The 19,093-nt window shown below is 45.2% G+C and overlaps 2 protein-coding genes across 20 annotated transcripts in view; one reads left to right on the top strand and one right to left on the bottom strand.

The window, feature by feature from the left end:
• Nucleotides 1–19,093, top strand: part of Mp (collagen XV/XVIII-type protein multiplexin) — a 66,579-nt gene that overhangs the window by 36,711 nt on the left and 10,775 nt on the right. For 6 of the 19 annotated variants that reach the window (XR_011442717.1, XM_070279845.1, XM_070279843.1 and 3 more), the window contains exons 5-13: nucleotides 10,581–10,676; nucleotides 11,225–11,257; nucleotides 11,326–11,394; nucleotides 11,696–11,759; nucleotides 11,830–11,975; nucleotides 12,362–12,499; nucleotides 14,439–14,585; nucleotides 16,964–16,993; nucleotides 17,385–17,498. Coding sequence is in view for 18 of the 19 variants with exons in the window: in XM_070279845.1 (XP_070135946.1) it covers nucleotides 10,581–10,676; nucleotides 11,225–11,257; nucleotides 11,326–11,394; nucleotides 11,696–11,759; nucleotides 11,830–11,975; nucleotides 12,362–12,499; nucleotides 14,439–14,585; nucleotides 16,964–16,993; nucleotides 17,385–17,498 (837 nt within the window). In the remaining variant the exon portion in view is untranslated. The remainder of the gene's footprint in view (nucleotides 1–10,580; nucleotides 10,677–11,224; nucleotides 11,258–11,325; nucleotides 11,395–11,695; nucleotides 11,760–11,829; nucleotides 11,976–12,361; nucleotides 12,500–14,438; nucleotides 14,586–16,963; nucleotides 16,994–17,384; nucleotides 17,499–19,093) is intronic. The other 13 variants (XM_070279848.1, XM_070279847.1, XM_070279846.1 and 10 more) reach the window with 7 other exon arrangements.
• LOC108124898 (uncharacterized) lies at nucleotides 2,966–4,006 on the bottom strand. Its single transcript, XM_017240821.3, has 2 exons — nucleotides 3,674–4,006; nucleotides 2,966–3,626 (listed from the first exon to the last, which is right to left on the bottom strand). Exons 1-2 carry the CDS (start codon nucleotides 3,917–3,919, stop codon nucleotides 3,153–3,155), a joined length of 720 nt encoding a protein of 239 aa, XP_017096310.2. The 5' UTR covers nucleotides 3,920–4,006; the 3' UTR covers nucleotides 2,966–3,152.

The following is a 19,093-nucleotide window of genomic DNA, read 5'->3' as shown; positions in this document are numbered from 1 at the left end:
ATAAATTATAATACAGAATTTTACAAGGAGTAAGTATATCACAAGAAAACCTTTTCGTAGAAAAGTGAAAATCCACCCTGAAGGGTCAAGAAAAAAAAGGAACCAATTGACCTGCTGCGATCCCTTTTTATCACTTTCTATTTATGTCAGGGGCGGATGACACTTTCTTGCAGGAGACATATTTATGTCAGGGTCGGATGAAAGGTCAATATGTATTTTTTATTTAGGATTATATATATATGTGAGTGTATATTGGATTGTGGATTTACGTTACCACCAACATATACATGCATACACGGATATGACGCAAGAAATCAGCCGATTGCCTATTTACTCCCTACTGGGTGGCAGGCAGAGAAAGCGGAGAAAGTGGAAAAGGCAAGGAGAGAGCTGGATAAGTGGGGAGCGAAAGCCACGCCAGCCGCACAATTGGAAATTTATAAAAATTACACGTAGATTGACAGGCAATTTGTCCTTGCTTAATACGAGGTGGTTATCCACTGCCAGGACAAAGGCGCTGGAGGGAGGCAAAGGCGAAGTTGGCTTACTGACAGATTCCCATTCTTGTTACCAACTCCAGCGGGTCGGGACATGTGGCTTGCGTGGCAGGTCTATTAGGTTTCATTAGTGCCTAATTACCCGAAAGCGAAATTAGTCGAAAGCCAATTATAGTTAATGCATTTAGTCTGGCGGCCCACTGCCGTCAATAGTCGGACATTTATGAGTCCTTTCCCGATCCCGACTGTCTGCCTGTCATTTGTTTACTGCGCAATTCTAATTAATGAGGTCGTAGATGACAGAGAACGGTATCCTTCGATAGAGCAATAAAAAATGGAGGCAGTTAGGAAACCCCAAAGGCTTAGTTGTGCAGCCCCTGCATCCTGAAAGTGCATAATTTTTCGTATAAACTGAAATACCTGAAATACCTAAGTAACAATTTCAATGAAATAGGTAAATCCTGCTATCCAAACTGTGTATTTTCAGAGCTCTATTCCCAGAAAATTTCAAATCTAATCCCCAACATTCCTGATGTGTATAAATTCCAAAAGGCAAAACATTAAATATTGAACGACTTGCCTCTCCGTGCATTTGATTTATGAAAACATATTATACCCCATGCTATCGCCTGCCAAGCAGCCAGGAGCAAGGAGGAAGGAGCTGGCACACGGATACGGATACGGATATTTTGATACGATTCTACGGGCCGGGCCTCAGCCTGGGCCTGGGAATATAAGCATATGAAAAACTAGCTTCCGTTACGTTTATGATAATATTTTATTAAAGCGCAGCATGCCACTATAACTGTGAGTTATCGGGCAAGGGGGGCCGAGGCAGAGGGAACGTTGCACGCACCCGTCGGTGCCATAGAACAGGGTGGGATGTATGGGCGGCGACTCCTCCTTGGAAGTCGATGACGATGTCGACACGCCCCGCCAAGCGTCCATAATAAATTTATTATTGCGCTGCGCCAGAAGTTGGAGTTGGAGCCATTGTTTGTGCCCCTTCTGCTGCCCCACCGCTGCCTCATGGTAGTTCCAATTTGATGGCATAGATACCGCCTGGAAAGTCGAAAGGCAACTTTTCGCCTGACTTCTGCGGCTTCGACAGCCAGATAGGCAAAACAAAGTTTCGTCTTTTTGCCAAACTTGTTGCACTGACAACCTGCAGCGGGAAGTTGCATCTGGCAGATAAGGGCACTGAGAAAAATGTGAGATATATATCTTGAAAGAGTAGGTCTTGCAATCTGCCATTGGCTGTCCATTTAGAGGTATTCGGAAGAAATACCTACATCTTAAGTATTTGTGGTAGATTTCTTAGGGGATATGTCCTTCTATTCCTCGTAGGGATTAAATGGGTAAAATATTAACAAGATTCTCATTTTTTCTGTGCACTGGCATCGAAGTAAACGACACTATCCCGCTGGTGTGCAAATTGGATGCATTTTAACCCTGCAGTTGCCAGCGTGTTGACAACCGCCACGCACTTCGATGCCCCAAAGGGAGCAGCAAGGACTCAGGACATGGTTATGCGGAGGATGGTGGGATGACAGGATGGCAGGATGTATACCTTTCCACTGCCGCAATATAAATAGCACTGATTTGTGCTAACAAATACGATGCAGAGCTGCTACGGGGGCTGTCTCGCATATCTGCTATCTGCTATCTGCGACTTGCTGGCAAACCCGAAAGTTAAGCCAACCAACCATACAACCCATTTGTTTATTATGAAAATACGGGCTGGCTTGGTCTCGTGAGTGGAGCTCCATATCGTAGTCCTGTACATCAGTGTGTTTAAGAGTGTGGGTGTATCTGTGTGTTTGTAAGAGTGCATGGATGTGTGAGTGCTGCCCACAAAAACCTTAAACTGATGACACACTTCACATGGAGGTTTCTGCCTCTGGCTCTGGTTCTGGCTCTTTTTTCGTTGCCGTGTGCCCGATGGTCTTGTACAGTGAGGAAAATTGCATAGTACTAGGTATAAAAGAACCCGAAGACAGTCTACTAATCTTATTCCAGAAATACCATATAGTTTTCGACACTAAAGCATTTTGTATGATTTTTTTTTATTGATAGCTACGTGAATTTAGAACTCCAATTAGTTGCCCAAATAATACAGATCATCTTGAAATAAGAGCAGCTCTTTCCCAACTCCTTGGCTTCAGTATTTCTCCCAGTGCAGTCCACAGACGGCTTTCGGTGCTGCATTTCCGCTTGAATGGCGTCTCTGCTCGGAGCAACTAACAGCCCATTGACAAGGGGCCGTGGGTGGATGGAGGGGGGGATGGGTATGAGAAGGTAGGAAGGCAGGAAGGCTAGGCCACCCCCACTGCCCCTACAGTCCGGAGGGAAAGGGGGGGTAAGTGTGTCACCACACACGACCACGTAACTGAAAGGCATACTTACCGTTTTAAAACTGTGCGCTCTGTACATGGCACACTATATATTGACTTTGAAGCATAAAAAGCTTTCCCAGATACTCCAATACACTGGAGGCGAACTCTTTATTACGGCCCGAGCAGGAGCCGTGAATCCGCATCTGTATCTGTAGCCTTACGTGTACAAAATGTATCTGTATATCAGGCTCGGTAAAAGCACAATGAAGTAACGCCTTGGGAAAAGGAGACAACGAGCTGACTTCCTGATCGAAGGAGCTTAACTTTGGGCCTTGGCTTTGTCTGTAGCTTTGGCTGTCTTTTGAATTGGTTTCTGGAGATTGGCAAACTTATTGAAGGGTTCGACGTTGGACTCTTCTGGCGCCTTCAAGGGGATCTCGAAGAGAGCACAAAATTCCTGGACAAAGTTCCTCAGGCTGGTGAGTCGCGTCTGCAGCCGGACGAAGCTCTTTTCGTCGAAGATCTTCACCTTAATCCTGTCGGCTGTGTCGAGGGTCTCGCTGGCCTGATCGTGGATGCGCCTTCGCTCCTCAATGATGTGGGTACAGAGGCGACCAAAGTTTGTCACATAGTCGGTCATGTCCTGGATAAGATCGGCCACCAGGTAGTACTTTTTGCCTTTATTCTGATTCTTTAGTTTTGAGGCGAAATAAGCGTAATCGAACTTCTCTGCAATGGCCTTCAGGTCGTCCGGCATGCCTTGGAGGGCTTTCTTCGTATAGACCAGTATGCCCTAAGGAAAGCCATTAGAATCTCACACAGAGCTCTAATATTACTCACATTCATGTCGGTGATAGCGTGCGAGTTCGAAAACAGCTCGTAGTCGGGCCACCAGTCTATGACGACCTCATCGTACTCGTCCCGCGTGGCGGGCACCATTCGGGTCAGGAGAATCTTGTTCATCTGGGCCGTTCGGGGCTTCATCAGTTCCAGGATCAAGCTGCGCAGCTCGCCGACTTCTACGCATCCCTTCGAGTTCTTTGGAGCCGAGACCAGCAGTCTATTGGGTATTTTTAGGGTTTGCATTGCGGGTTTGACGGATGGAATCCAAATTAGGAGGTATGTGTGGAGTACAATTATTGAAGTGAGTTGTTCTAGGGCTGAAGTATATTCCTAGCACTTACTAGATCTCCTTAGAGTGTATCTCGAGTGCTAAATAGTTGCCAGCATCTGGTTTCCCAGGAGAAGGGCTTACGCTGCGTATACGCAACGTTGTCACAGTCTGTTTGCTTGGGGTTTAGGAAACTGTCTAAACCAACACAGAAACAGCCTCTCCGGCCCCGAAACACTGACAAAACTAAAAAACATAAATTGAGGATTTAAATTATTTTTCCGAGAGGTTTTCTTACTTAGTTCTAAGTCCTTGACTAATTGTAGTTGACAAACAAGTATCTACAAAAAAAGTAAATGACATCCTCTTGGTACCTTTTTTTCTTCAGTGGATATATATATGTTTTTTAGTCAGATAATATATATATATCCGGATAGGCACTGAAGGAGACTAAAGAACAGACAGGCTGGCGCAAAAACTTTTCGAGATTTGTGTCAGCTCGTTTGAGAATTAGTCGTAGGTTTTTAGCAAAATTAAAAAAAATCTGTCACTATGCGGTTGGCATTTGCCGTCTCATTGTTTTTTCGGTCCCCAGATCCTTTTGGTCCCCCTACTCCCAACCCCTCCTGCTGCCTTTACCCTTTACGTCCTGATCCGGGCTCCGTTTTAGTTTTAGTTTATGTTTTCATTTGTGAGCCTCGGCTACTATTTGGATAGTCGCCTCAGCCCGCTGCACACGGACTCTGTGCAGCACACGACATTTGTACACATCCTGGAATGGGTATTCTGGTATTGCGTATGTGTGCCGTGCTCTCACTATATCCTGTGTCATGTGCTCGGCTCGGCTTTGATGCGACTACGTCTTAAATAATTTATGTGCCGCAAAATGTGCAAAGTAATTTATTCTGATTATATGCAGAAACAAAAACAAAAAGCGGTGCAAAATGAAAATGGGCATCAAATAAAATGTGAAACGGCCGCCAAGTGTCAAAATAAAATGTGAAAAAAGGACCCACTGCTCCGGAGTCAAGTGCAGAGTAAAGAGAATTAAGTCCTGCACCTGGGCACCGGCTCTTCTTGAAATCGGGGGGCCGTAAAAATTTATGTTGCTATAATTTAGCTTTAAAATCGCACCAATCCACAACCCACTTCATCCGCAAAAGTGAAAAGTGGGATAGGAAGTGGGCGTGGCCCAGCCAGTGGGAGGGACAGTGGAAGTGGGTGGGCTGTGTGGGTGTGGCACGCATTTAAACGGAAATAAAATAAAATTACAAAAAGTGCGCAACTTTTTGACGTTGCGATTGTTATCCTGGCGTCGCTGTTGCTTTCCAGTCAGTATTTTCCTTTCCTTCTCTGTTTTTTTTTTTTTTTTGGTAACGCTGAGGGCCGAAACGGCTGTCAGAAAGTGATTTAGAAACTATGCTATGACCCGACCCCACCTTGGCCAGGTCGGTGGCGGCTCGGCGCGGAATTGGCATTTGTTTGCCGTCGACTGTCGACCGTTTGGCTATAAAGCTGAATTTAAATTCGGGCATTTGTGGGCCATGGAAGTGCCTTGAGAATGAATTGAAATTCAATTTTTAGCCCGTTTTTGTGGGTAGCTAATTGAAGTCAAATTCCGGCCAAATTATATTTGCCAGAAAGTGAGGCGCCAAACTCACATATCGCGACTTGAAACCAGCTCTCGCAAATATGCTGAAAATGTCAAAACGTCGTTTACATATTTAATGCGCTCTAACAGGCTTAATCAACATTACAAAGTAATTAGAGTTAATTCTTTTGTACTTGAACGCACGCCAGTTCCAGGCTCAGACACAGTCACTGCCGCTGCCGCTACCACTGCCACTTGCCACCTGCCAGGTGGCACAAATGCACAGAGAGAATAAATTTCCATCTATCAAGTCTAAAATGTCAATGGAATTTTAAGAATTTTTAATGACTAGTTATATACTAGACCTCAATATTATTATTCCATTCATTATATTTTTTGTTGCTTGACATTTTAGTTCAAGATTGTTTTTTTAAAGCCAAAGCTTTTTATTTTTCACTCAACCTTTGGAAATCCGCTTGAATAATAATAATGATTGACTCAAAGTTTCTCTTAGTGTCGGAGATGGCACAGGTAGTCGGCGGCAGTCAAAGTGCTTACGCATGTCACCGGTGACAGAGCGACAGGGAAACGATGACGCTGCCAAAGATCCTGGAGATGACGAGGACCACGAGGATGATATCCGTATCTGTAAACTGTTGCGCGCCAATTTGCATGGTTAATTATCTATTAACTTGGGCATAACTTTTCCGCCAGTTTATATTTTTTTGGAAGGGAGTGAGGGAGTAAGAGGGTGCAGTGAAAACGAATGCAGAGATACTCCTCCACACCCAAAACGAGAAACGAATTAGGAGCCTTTGAGTGTGCAAGAGCGAGATGTAAATACCTACATCCGTTTCCGCTCGCGTCCTGGCAATGGCAGGCAGGAGGAACTGCAAAAGGACGTAAAAATAATAACCACGCCGGAAAGTTTAGTGAATTCCCTGATGCTCTGTACTTGCGAGTGGAAATAAAAGCGAATTCCATTCCGAATTTTTGAATTATTACCTCGGGAGGGTCCAAAGAAGTTCATCCTTTTAGGACTTGAGAGCACCCCAAGTCGAGCATACCCTGTTGAGCACAGAGCAGCATCAGCGGAAACAAGTTTATGATAATCTTAATGCCTAAAGCTTTCCTTTGTTTTGATGCTGCATGCCGTAAATTCCGCTTATTAAATATTTGTGCTTAATTAAGAATTTAACTCTCGAAACACACAGGGGGAGTAGGTGGGTTGGTGGGCCTTTAGGACCAGACTTTAATATTTGTTTTTATTTCGGGCCACTGTTTCAGAGCTTGGCGGGAATTATCTCGGACAAGTAGAGATCTGTTGAGTCGAAACCCTTGGTCACCGAGACGTGGTAAAGCTTCAGCATGAAGGAGAGCAAGGATCGCATAGCCTGGCAAAGGTGATCGAAGGCCTGGAAGTCGAAGGTCCGGAGAAGACTGCGGAAGGCCTCTGCCCGGGTCTGATCCTGGAGGCTTTCAACCTGCCGCAGGACGATCCAGTTACGGCGGCAGATCAGCTGTTCGCAAAGCTTTCGCAGCACCAAGATATGGCTGCCCAGCTGCCTAAGATCCTTGATCGTCCTGGAGTAGTACCTCTGGCTTGCCTCAAAGTTCCAGAATTCGCCCGGGGACGAGATCACCTGCTCGCGGATCATCTCTCCCAGGCGGTCCAGATCCTCTGGCATGTCCTCCAGGGTGGAGACTATGAACTCGGCCGCTTCCTTCATATTGGTGACCGGCAGACCGCAGCAAAAGATGTAGTAATCGGGTTCGGGTCCGGGGTCGTCTCCAGGTTTGTTCTGCTGGACGAGCAACATTTTCAGGAATGCCTGGATGCGCCAAATGCGCTGATTGAAGATGTCGCTCATGCAGCCGATGGCCTGCTTGCTTAGTGGATGCATTATCCTTCCAAAGGTTCCTAGCTTAAAACTTGTAATTTTTCGAAGAACTTCCTAATTTTTTGCAAGGCTAACTAGAGTACAGAATACTTTTTTTTTTATTTGAATGGTGTGTCCTGGCAATTGATTTATTTCAACTTGTCAGACATTCGTGTCCCTTTGTTCGCCCTGTGGATGCGATTCCATTTTCGGTTAATTTTTAAGAGCCCCCAATCGATCTCCATTATTGACACATTTTTGACAAATTGCCAGATAGCCTTTGTGGCCAAACGCAGTGGCAGCTCCAGCTCGGCGTCCTGTAGTCCCTTTTTTCCTGCCACTCGCAACGTAATACGTGTCTGGCATTTTTGAGGAGTCTACCTTTTGGGCCAGTAAAAATGGAAAAGGGTCAACGATTTGCGTATTATTTGCTTTATTTTCAATACGCCACCGACCATGACGAGGAGGGGACAGGTTCGGGCAGACCCTTGTCAGGCTGAGGATACAGCAGGATTCATTGCTAGGCAATGAATGCCTCACCGCTGCACAAATATTACGCTTTCACCCCGCCCCTTGGGCGGCACGGCGTGTCCTTGCTCCGCTTCTTTCGCATTTCAGTTCATTTCTGGCCTTAATTATGTGCGGCCCAGAACAAACAACAAATGCACCGAACAACATATGTGCCGCACACACAAACATGCACTCTCGGCCCAGTTAATTGCTCATGGCACTGTGGCACTTGACCGACCTGCTGCAGCTGAGACGACCTGCTCCTTATCCACCTTCTAGGTCCTCCTCCTAGTTGAGCTAAACGCTCACCTGTAAATTATATCATATTCCGCCTGGATCCTCTGCGGAGCCTCCTCCGCCACTGAAATGTGTCTCCGCCTGCGGCCAGCTTTTCGTTATTTAAAGCGGCCTTTGTCTGCGCTTGACCCTCTGTCACGGGCCTGGAGAGTGGGGGAGTGTCAGCCAGTCCCAAAATCCCAACAGACACTGTGAGAAAGAGCATATAAGTTCAAAGTAGGTCACCTGGCATTGGGGAATATTATGCGATTATGAAACAGTAAGAGAAAACAAAGGAGTTTACTATATAATACCCTGTACTTTTCTTATATTTCTCTATCTGCACTTATTTACTTGCCTCTCTTCGGCTCGTTGTCGTGCACAATATTGCGCAGGAGTCCGGCTTTGATGTCCTTTTATCAGTTCATCGCTCTGAATTTCTGTCGTGCTCGAAATGCGGTCCGAAAAGGGTTTTCATTGCCATCGAGGTTAAGTCCTTTTTGCGATGCCGAGATAGTTTCTCTTTTTTCCCCGGCTTCTACTCGGATAAGCAAATGTACAGTTAATAAAATGGCTCGAGCTTTCCAGTAATTATTTCCACGAAAAGGGGACAGGGCTTCATTGAAAATTCTGTCTCCGAGAATGCAATATAGAAAATAAGCTTTCCCGGAATGGCAACCGCTGTCAATCTACCTGACCGCGGGGAATGCAGGACACGCCCCAAAATGGCGACGTTTGCGGCGCGGACTCCTGCCCAAAAATGCCACTTCCTGCTGCTTAATTTCCGCTTCAAGTGAATTTCCTTGCTGCTAATTTTGTTGCACACTACCGTGTATGTTTATGCGGTTGTGCCAAAAAGCACGTGCTTTCCTCGTGTCCGTAACTGGGCCACACGGACGCGAGCACGAACGGACACAGAGCCGGACACAAACACGGACATTGCTTTCATGCTTGGGCTCTCCGGCCAGTGATTTTCGCCGGATCGCATAGTTTCTTGAAACAAACCCAAAGCCAACACAGAAATCCAAGCCAAAACAAAGCAGGGCCAGAAACAAAGGCAAAAACTTTAATATCCGCACTCGAAATGGCACAACAGCAACAAGCTACATGGGAACAATGCTCACTTCAATGTCTATTGATGGGGCACGTGTGTGTAACAGCCCCTATCTCCAAAGCCCCTCCAGTTGTCCTTTGTCCTGCCGCCAAAGTTTGCTGTCGTTTATGCGCAGGAAGTTGAAGTTTTACACGAACTTGGAACTATTCATTCTCAAGAACGCAATAATCGGTTCTTTTTAAAAAGATATTCAAGCCAAAAGATACAAAAGTTTATTTTAGTTTTCTTTAAAAGGAATTTAAATTTTGGGAATCAAAAGACTCGAGTCTATATCTCTCTGAGAGCTCCCTGGCTAGGTTTGGGCAATCGCGATTGTTCTTATATATTTATTTCTTCGCCATAAACCAAGGATCCAGAAACCAGAATCCAGAATCTCGATTGTGTCTCTGTGCCAGGCTTGGCTCGAATATTAAGCCATTGTGGGCCTTGGCAGAACGCTTTTAACCCGAAATTCAACGAGTTAGCGTCTCAGACAAAACTTTTTTAACTGAGCTGCAGGATAAAAGCTCCTTGGCCATTACTATCATTCACAGAAGCAACAGAACAAGAAGGAGTCGGAGCAGGAGCAGGAGGAGGAACAGGAGGAGGACTACCATTACGGGGGATTAGTCGGCCCAAGACCTGAGTCCTGGGCCTGAGTGTTTGCTGCCATTTTTATTTGCCGGGTCAGAGTTTATGGGGAATGTGCAGTGAGCATTTGTGTCTCTATCTGTGGAAGTGAGTCTGCGGGACGAGAACCTGCCCTGTGTGCATTGTGTTTGCGGTTCATTGTCTTGATAGTCCCTACTCCCGGTTCCCGGTTCGAAGTTTCATGTTTGCTGTTGCCAGCTACCATCCTGTTAGTATCTGCGGTTAGCAGTTCGACTTGCCACAGTCCCTTCTGGGCTAATGTGAAATATGCATGCTTAATTGTAATTCTAAATCCGAAACCACGGCACATTAGTAATACGGGCAGCAGGGCAGTGGCAGTGGCAGTGGCAGTGGCACTGACTGTGGCAGTGACTGTTGCAAATTAACATCAATAATAAATTTCGATTTGCTGCAATTACGAACGGGAGCAGGGAGCAGAGACTTGCACTATCGGGGGCTTCGATCGGAGCCAGCTTTATGAGTCAACACATATTTTCCAAATATATAAAATCCCCACAAATTGATTGATTTATTATGTATTTGTGTGGGGGCCAAGTGCTGCGTGGAAAACGTTTCGAAAATTATTCTGCTGGCAATTGTACAGTTCCTAACACACATGTAAATATTTAACGCAGGGCTATTTAGAAAAAATCAATGTCTATGGTAATCCCGATGCCATAAACTACACATGCCAGCCGCCCCCAAAGGCATCGGTTGCCCCCACAACGCCGGTAAGTCCACATCCATATCCACATCCACAATACCCACATCGACATTGTCACCACATTAAAATCCGCAGAGTGAAATGCATTGGCTCGGATTTAAATTAATTAATGAATAGTCAGCCGAATGGAGAGCCTAGCCGGCAATCATCTTACTGATAAATTGCATTAAAATTGCATTTCATCTGCATAAGCGAGGGAATATTTGCATAGGATTTGCGTTCAATTATTGAGACTACTAATGCTGCGAATAACATGTAATCAGATGCTTTAATATGGATATGCATTTTTAATCCGAGGGCAACAAAGTCATATTTGGGGCTTCGACAGCTCCAAAGGATAAGCTGCTTGGCTTAAGAATGCAAATTCATAATGATATTTTGCATTGCAAGTGGGGTGTGGTGATAATCGTATTTCTTTTATTAAATTGACCATAAAGAGAATAATTGTTAAAGGCTTATTTTATACCATTTTACATTTATTTATTACCCTGATTGACCCCTTTTTTGAGTTTATACTTTTGGCTTTATATGTATTATTTATATCCCCTTTTAAAGGATGAGGATTCCCTTCTTGATGGATCGGGAGAGGTACGTTTTTCTTTCTTATTTTTTCAAACCATTTCCTTTATGTTTTATCTTTTTATTTTGGTCCCAAGGGTTTTACCTTCGAAGATTCGACTGAATTCGATTTTTCCAGCTTTGATTCTTGGAGTACAAGTTCCGAGGTTAGTTTAATGATAATTGTAAATAATTGTTTGAATGCAAATGATAATGCATTTAAATGGCTGCCAAGGACTTGGAGGGCCATTGTTTTGCCACGGCCATTGTTGACAGGGCTCTCGAAATGGCCAACTAATGGGGATCCCGGTCAACATTGTGGCTGCACTCGGCATAATTAAATATTTATATTTAGTCATAAGTTCTCTGTTATTCCGCCCTGGTCCTCTGCCAGGACCTTCCAATCCGATGCCTTCCAACACCACTTTGCACTCACGGCTTAATGAGTTTTCAATTTCCATTCCACAGGCGACAGACATCTTCGACGCCAGTGGCATGCCCCCGGGACAGACGCAGTACACGCACGAGAGACGTAAGTGCCACCGGAATCCGTGCTTCATGCCTCATGTTAATGCGATGGCTTTGCTTTTTTTTTTTTGCAGCGTACCGCGGCATCAAGGGCGAGAAGGGAGAGCGGGGGCCGAAGGGGGACAGTATACGGGGTCCTCCGGGGCCGCCAGGTCCACCCGGGCCCAAAGGGGAGCCGGCCGTCTATCCGCCCTTTGTGGAGACAACGAGTGCGGGGGCTGTAAGTGTTGCATCATGAAACCTATTCCGCCAGTGGCACTTGCAAGGAGAAAAAAATATGTTTGTTATTATAATTTTTGACGAAAGACTACCACATAACTGAAGGGTATACCAACTTGAAGATAGCTTTCCTTTATTTTCTTTAGAGTTTTTTTTAACAGTTTTAATATAAAATTATAAAATCTACTTTTACTTTCTGCTATCCGCCCAAAAATTGAATACAATCTCAAGTTCAAATTTCAATTGTTATTGTGGAAATATATATTTTTTCTCCCTGCCGTTTTGGCAGACAACGCAAAATTGCCTGTCATAATGATGTGCCCTGGTTATATGATACCTGGATCCTTGGCGAGGTGCTAAGTTCCGCTTCGTTTTTATCCTTCGCAGAAATACACTGGCGAGTGTACATGTAATGCGTCTGATATCCTAGAGGCCATCAAGGACAACGAGTCGTTGCGGGAGACGCTGCGTGGAGTGCCCGGCAAGGATGGCAAGGACGGAAAGCCCGGAACCCCTGGTCACACCGTAAGTATCAATTCCCTCGGGAGGACATTATAGTATAGTATAGAATAGGGTCTAGTGAATGTTTCAGGACACAGTCTCCTGGATTTTAACTGATTCTCAGGACCATCTCAGGCGGCTAATCTTCCTTCTTGTTTTTTTTTCGTCGTTCGCTCCTCGGGGGCTTATGCTATCTCTGTGTGTACGGCAATTTCAACTTACAACGGGTTGGCTAAAGGCAATATTTGACATGAATCTAACACATTTTCAATTTCATTACACACATCGTCTAATCTTCGAGAGTGAGTGAGTGCCGGTCCTGCTGGTAGATGCTAGATGCTAGGGAGATGGAAGATGGTCGAGGGATCTGGGGATCCTGCATGTTTTCCTATGTCAAACATCATAATTTGCACAGTGCACTGAGGGTGTGTGTGTGTGTTAGTGTGAGTGTGTGGCGGGTGTGCGTGTAACCGGAAATGGAAAAAACGTTAACGCACCCACCCACACACACAGAGAAGGAATCGTAACGAAAATTTCTTTATGTGCCAGCTCACGCTTAAACACTTATCCACTCTCCGGGTGCTACTCGTTATATTATCTCATCAACTGGGAACGTCTTTGGCAACCATAAGAGTTCACTCTGGATACACAAAAGGATATATATGACTCTGTGTATGTCTGTGAACTACACTTGACTATGTACTTGCCATTTACTTCAAGCCATGTGTGTTGTCCCACTCGCCTCACGCCCCCTGTTTTTCTTGCGGGTCAAAGGCGAAAGTCCACAATGTTACAAGCTCCCCCTACTCCGATTTCGGCTCTTCGCTCTCAAGTGCTTATCACGCAACAGAGCCAAAACTTTGAGGAGACAACCGAACATGTAGAGACGTCCATTGCTCTTGGAATTATTCAAAAAAGCGAAAGCAAAAGCAGGCCAAACATGGCAGACATTTCCATTCAATTTTGGATTTCCCTCTCCGGGTGTCCTCGTTTTTAAAATATTTTTTTTTTCGGCCACCACTCTAGCAACCTGTGGAACGCAGCCTCTTCAATGCGATGCAATACATCAAAAGGAAAGCGGTATGCCGGACATTCTGTGGTCCATTGCCGAGAGCTAAATGCTAGGGGAAAATGCCAGGCCTCGACCCCAAAAAGATACACCTAGAAAAAATTAATCCTTTTCATACAAAGCTTGAAATTATATTACAATGTAATTTACCCACAAAAACCCCACATCTTAGATATTGTCTGCCATTAACCCCAAAACCAGCTACAAATAGATTACAAATTACTGAGTGATTCATTTTGCGAGTGCAGGATCTCGAAAGTATGCCGCTGACCCTCCGCTAAGTCCTGAAACCCCATTCCTCCATGAATGCCCATCCCTCAAGCCTTTGGTAGCGCGGTGAATAATGGTAGGCTGGCGCGCATACCGGAAATTCCTGCGACAACTTTGTTGCCCCACTGCTAATCCCTTAACTAATAGCAATTAATTTAAAAGACGACGATAAGCAACAGCTACACCAGTGCTACAAGAACATGGCACGCAAATGGCTCGCAGCGTGACCATTTTGCATAAGATTAAGAACATTGGGAGACACATTTTTTGTGTGCCCATCCATGTCGGTATTGGAATGCTAGCCTTAGCCCCAGAGGCCTCCCGAAAACCGCCCGAAACCGAACCACATGCCACCACGTAGATTAATGAGCCCGGACTAAAACGCAACGATTATGTAAATCGACCTCAGCCGCAGCCAGTTAGAGACCCCAACTCGGGACCTCCTTGAAACCGTACTTCGTACTCCGTAGTCTGTAGCTTGTAGTCCGTAGACCATGTAGAACTTTGTAGAACTAAGGGCCCACGACACGTTATATGCACGCCCACTAATGTGATTTATTTCTCTGTCGCTGCCGGCGACGTTCTCTTCCCCTCCAACTCGCATCATGCTTTGGACTCAACCAGGGAGCCACCGGAGTGCCTGGAGCCCGAGGCGCCCGGGGGCAGGAAGGTGCCCAGGGGCAGAAGGGCGAGCCAGGCGTCGACGGTATGCCCGGGGTCGTGGGTCCGCCGGGACCGCCGGGCCCGCCTGGTTTGCCCGAGAATTACGATGTAAGTATTTCGAATATTTCAATTTTACTTAAAATTCATTAAAAAACTAAACTACCAATTTAAGTCTAACACTAAAGTTTTAAGTGATTTGAAAATGATTTTTTGGAATTTTTAAGTTCATTTTTCCATTCAAAGTATTTTATTTAAATATTAGTATAATACCATATACTTTCCCCCTACTATCTTTGGACTAACCAAAGAGCCTAGTCCTCAAAAAATATGTTTCTGTTAAGGTCATAAATCTTAATCGCATACTTATTATTCTTGCCCTCCAATATTTGAGGGCAAGGGTATCCCTTCTTCGGCCACTCGAAGATTATTTTCTTTTAATTTAATTTTCTCAACTCGATTTGAACTTTACTTTTCACTTAAAGTTGCACCTCTTACAATGAACAAACAGACAGGAGCCTTGAGCTCTCAGTGGCCAGGTCTGGCTAATGCAGTTGCTTGCTGTACGTGTCCGTGTCCGTATCCGTCCGGCGAGTCCTTCTGGTTTCCGTCTGGTTTCAATCACGCACATCTTTATGAATTGCGACTGGCCAAGGTAAACGTCCGTCGTGTTTTACAAGCCGCACAATTTGCCTAAACTAATTTCCTTCCTGCTGCGAGTGAGCGTAGTAACTGTGAAAAATTGCCATCCCTCCGACAGGGGCAAGGATGCAGAGTGGACTCCGACTTGAAGTCGGAATCGGTGTTAGAGCCCTGCCCCAAAACCAGGCACGTTCATTGTCGTTGTCGCGAATGCCACAAATGGCCTATCTCTGCTAATAATCTGAAAACCGCAAAGGTTCTGAGGTTCTGCGGAAACATCTCCTGGCGAAAGGGCCAAAACGAAAGCGTCTCGAGCACGCGAGGCAGCCAGCCAGGCCAGCAAAAGCTAGGCCAGCCGAGTTTTGAATTCAGGTGGAGTAGCTCGTTCTGATGAAGTCGGAGTCAAGCCAAGTCTGCACAGAGAGAAATTATTATTACATTAATTATTATTAAATTACAGTTAGGAGTTCATAGATTATATTCCCCCTTTCAATAAAGAGGAAATTTAAAAGCTTGAAGTGCAGTCCTGAGTATTTTTTTCAGTGCAATTATGATTCTTAAGTGGGCCGCCTTTTAGGCAGCCAACAGCTCCGATTGAGGATTCGGGTTGCTTTGCTCAACATGCCCCTCGTACCACACGCCTTCTGCCACGTTAGGCCTTGTGCCGCATGCCACATGCCAATGCCGGTGTTCCAGCTTGTGGCAATTACCGTTATCAGCTCAGGGCGCGCAGTTCACGCGGTTAAATGCGGTAACACGCACACAAACACAGCTACAGATACAGATACCGACTCCCCCACACAATACAAACACAGCAGTCGTGGTGGTATCCTGGCGGCCTGGTATCCTGGCATCATCCTGGCAGCCAAACCATCCTGGTTGCCACATTTGAACCCTTTCATGCAAGAGTGAAACTTTTCTTTTTGCCACTCGCTCGCCTTTATCGCCGCATTTCAACGCCGTATGTTGCCCGCTTTCCATCTAACGGTACAATTGTGGGTGGTGTCGTTGAGTGGGCGGCCGGTCGAGTGGGTGGGTGGCTTTTGGCTTTGGCAATGGCTGGGCCGTAATCATTATCGCACTGTTACGTTTATGAAAGTGTCAAGCTACTTGTGGTCGACGAGGCGGCAGTAAAAATCAGACAGCCACTCGCCCGTCGGCTCGTCGGCGCGTCGGCCCGCCCATTGTTTAATGTCGGAGGGTTTATCATCATTATCATCGCCCCTGAGCAGGAGCAGGAGCTGGGGCTGGAGGCGAGGCCTTTTAAAAGCCGTCCATAGAGGGGGTGCGGCATACCCTCTGTGTTATCGCCTAGATTCAGGGGAGGCGCCACAAGGATGTTAGACAAATGGTTTCGCATTTGAATACAAACAGGGAAATTGGTTAAAGGGTCACACCTCAGATTGTCAGCAGAGCTTGCATAAAATATTAGGTTCCATATAGTATAGACAGTATTTAAATTATACTTCGAGGTACCACAGATTCGTAATCCTTGGCGTAAAAAAACTCGCGACTTTCCTAAGCCACAAACTCCAAAGAATAAAATGCTTTTATGTTTATTAGAACGACTTTGGATTGTTTGACACGACTTGTCAGGCGACTTTCCAGGACTTTTATGACTTTCACAAATATTTAATTCACAAAAACCAATTAGGCACGTCTGATGTACGATGTAAGAGTTGCTATTTTGGGTTGAGCCTTTTTGTTTTACATACTTTAATCGCCAAGAATGTGAAACCATATATTAACGTTACGCTCTAATTTCACGCCCATTGTTCTATGTATTGTAAACGTAAATCGTTTCGAAAATATTGTATTCTTATAACCAATCAACACATAAATAACAGATAAATTGGAATCCTACCAGGACCTTCAAGGTATAAACATTTTTAGCTCGTAAAATCTTACTCGTAAGTTCCCACTACCATCTAACTACTTATCCTTAACAAAAACAAACGAAAAAGGTTTGTCGGGGCCACAGAACATGGCATTTAATGGACTAGAACCACTTGGCATCATTAGCCCCGCCCCTATCCAAGAGATCCAAGACGCAGGCGGTGGTGGCAGTGCCCCCAAAACAGATCATTAATCAAATTTCCGCCGTGTATATCCTGGCTGCATGTGTCCCTCGTCAAAAAGGGCCGCCTGCTGCTAGTGCCACTGCAAAAACAAGAAACATGAAAAAATACATATACTTGGGGCCTACATGTATCGAAAATAAATTGTACAACAAGCAAATATTTAACAAATTACTATGCCTACACACAGGAATCCCTAATGGTCAACTCGATGGGCTCGTTCCGAGGGACGACGCAACCAGGACCCAAAGGTGTGCCCGGCGAGAAAGGTGATGCGGGCCAGAAGGGCGAGCGCGGCGATCCGGTAAGTCAGAGGGCGAGTCTAATAAATGGCTCACCTTCTCATCCCACTCTCTATATCCTTCCCAAGTCTCCTATAGCCCTATGTAGCCCCATATCCTCTCCAGTGTGTGCATTATAAAGTGTTTTTCGGTCACACACCCCAAACAGGATTGTTGTTTCAAACGTATAATAATTTCTGCCCTATTGACTACTCAATTGATTTCGAGGCTCCACAAAAAGGGCAATGGGGTCCGTCTTTCGCCCAAATGAGCAAATCGTCTTCGAGGAAAATTTGCTTTTGCCCAAAAGCAATAATCTTAGGAGGTCACAGAGCAAGGTTAGCCAAAAGAGGGCTAAACTTTAAACCCTTAAACAGCGATTAAAATTTTTATAACACAAAACACATATGAGTCCTTACGGTCTGCCCACGCTATCCTTTAGAAATAGGTGCCCAAGCTATTGGCTCTGGGAGAGGATAAGCGAGCCAACTGCCAAATTACTTCTCGAGTTCAACACAATTGTGGCCAATTTGATAGATAGTAATAATTCTTTGGAGCTCCAGCTGAGTCCTCCCCCTCGATTTTTCCGCATTTATGGCATCGCAGTCATTTGTGCAGGAAATACACAATTTGGGACATAAATTTCTATCAGCAGTTGACGGCGCAGTTGCCTGATTTTGTCTCTCCATGCTTTTGGGGGCCAATTTGTGTGCATTTATAGCTCATTTGATTTTCAGTAGATGTGATCATATACGAGTGTATGGTCCAGGGACCTCCGGTCAGGAGTGAGCATAAACTATTTGGTTTCGTTTCGTTTGGTTCGGTTTTGGTTTCAGATTTGGTTTCGGTTTCTTTTCACTTCTCGTTTGGCATTATTTTCATAATAAGTTTTGGCCATTTGGGGAGCTCATCCTGCTTAGGAGACGCTTACTTCCCAGCCATTACCCTGTATGCCATTTAGCAGCTTAGTTGGGGTGGCTTTGCACCCTCGGACTGGGATGCCCTGGCTGGCGGGGAGCCCGGATCCCACTCGTTAGCTCGGCGGGCGTACATATTTCTTTTATGTGCAACCTCAAAACTTAAATCTGCCAGCCAGGACTCGCATAATGTGCTTGTTGTTAGTCTGTTTGGTGCCCTCTGCCACTAAGTCTATGCCGAATAGGAGGGGAGATCTGAAGGACTTTCTCACGTGGTCTGTTTCCGGTGTCGCAGATTACACACCGTCCAATTTGGAGCCAAAGGACACGGGACACAGGACACAGGACTCAACCTTTGATACACCTTCGAATAAGTAATATTTATGCGGCTTGTGGTTAAGGAATTTGCTAAGGCTGCTTTTAAGTAGTTTCCCCCGTGAGGCCACACCCAAAATTAATCGAGCGTAAAATAAAAAGAAATTATGCAAACAGCCACCCCAAATCCCCCAAAAGCCGTCAAAGAAAACGAAAAAATCGATTTGTATTTTATGATAAATTTACGCCCAATTTGGCGACGGATGAGTAAGGAAGCCTCTTCCACGCCTCCACGCCACTCCACGCCAGTTATTGCATTACAATTTTCGGGCAAACTAATATGGAAATTAGCATTTTAAACGTATGAATACACGCACAATTAGGTT

This window comes from Drosophila bipectinata, chromosome 3L (genome assembly GCF_030179905.1).
Source record: "Drosophila bipectinata strain 14024-0381.07 chromosome 3L, DbipHiC1v2, whole genome shotgun sequence".
NCBI classification, from domain to species: domain Eukaryota; kingdom Metazoa; phylum Arthropoda; class Insecta; order Diptera; family Drosophilidae; genus Drosophila; species Drosophila bipectinata.
This window is presented reverse-complemented; position numbering and strand designations above follow the sequence as displayed.

Bases quoted from the DNA above. Each gene is read 5' to 3' on its own strand.
- LOC108124898 (XM_017240821.3), bottom strand. From the start codon at position 3,919: ATGCAAACCCTAAAAATACCCAATAGACTGCTGGTCTCGGCTCCAAAG. The intron at 3,627-3,673 runs GTGAGTAATATT...GGCTTTCCTTAG, and splicing joins ACGCTATCACCGACATGAAT to GGCATACTGGTCTATACGAA.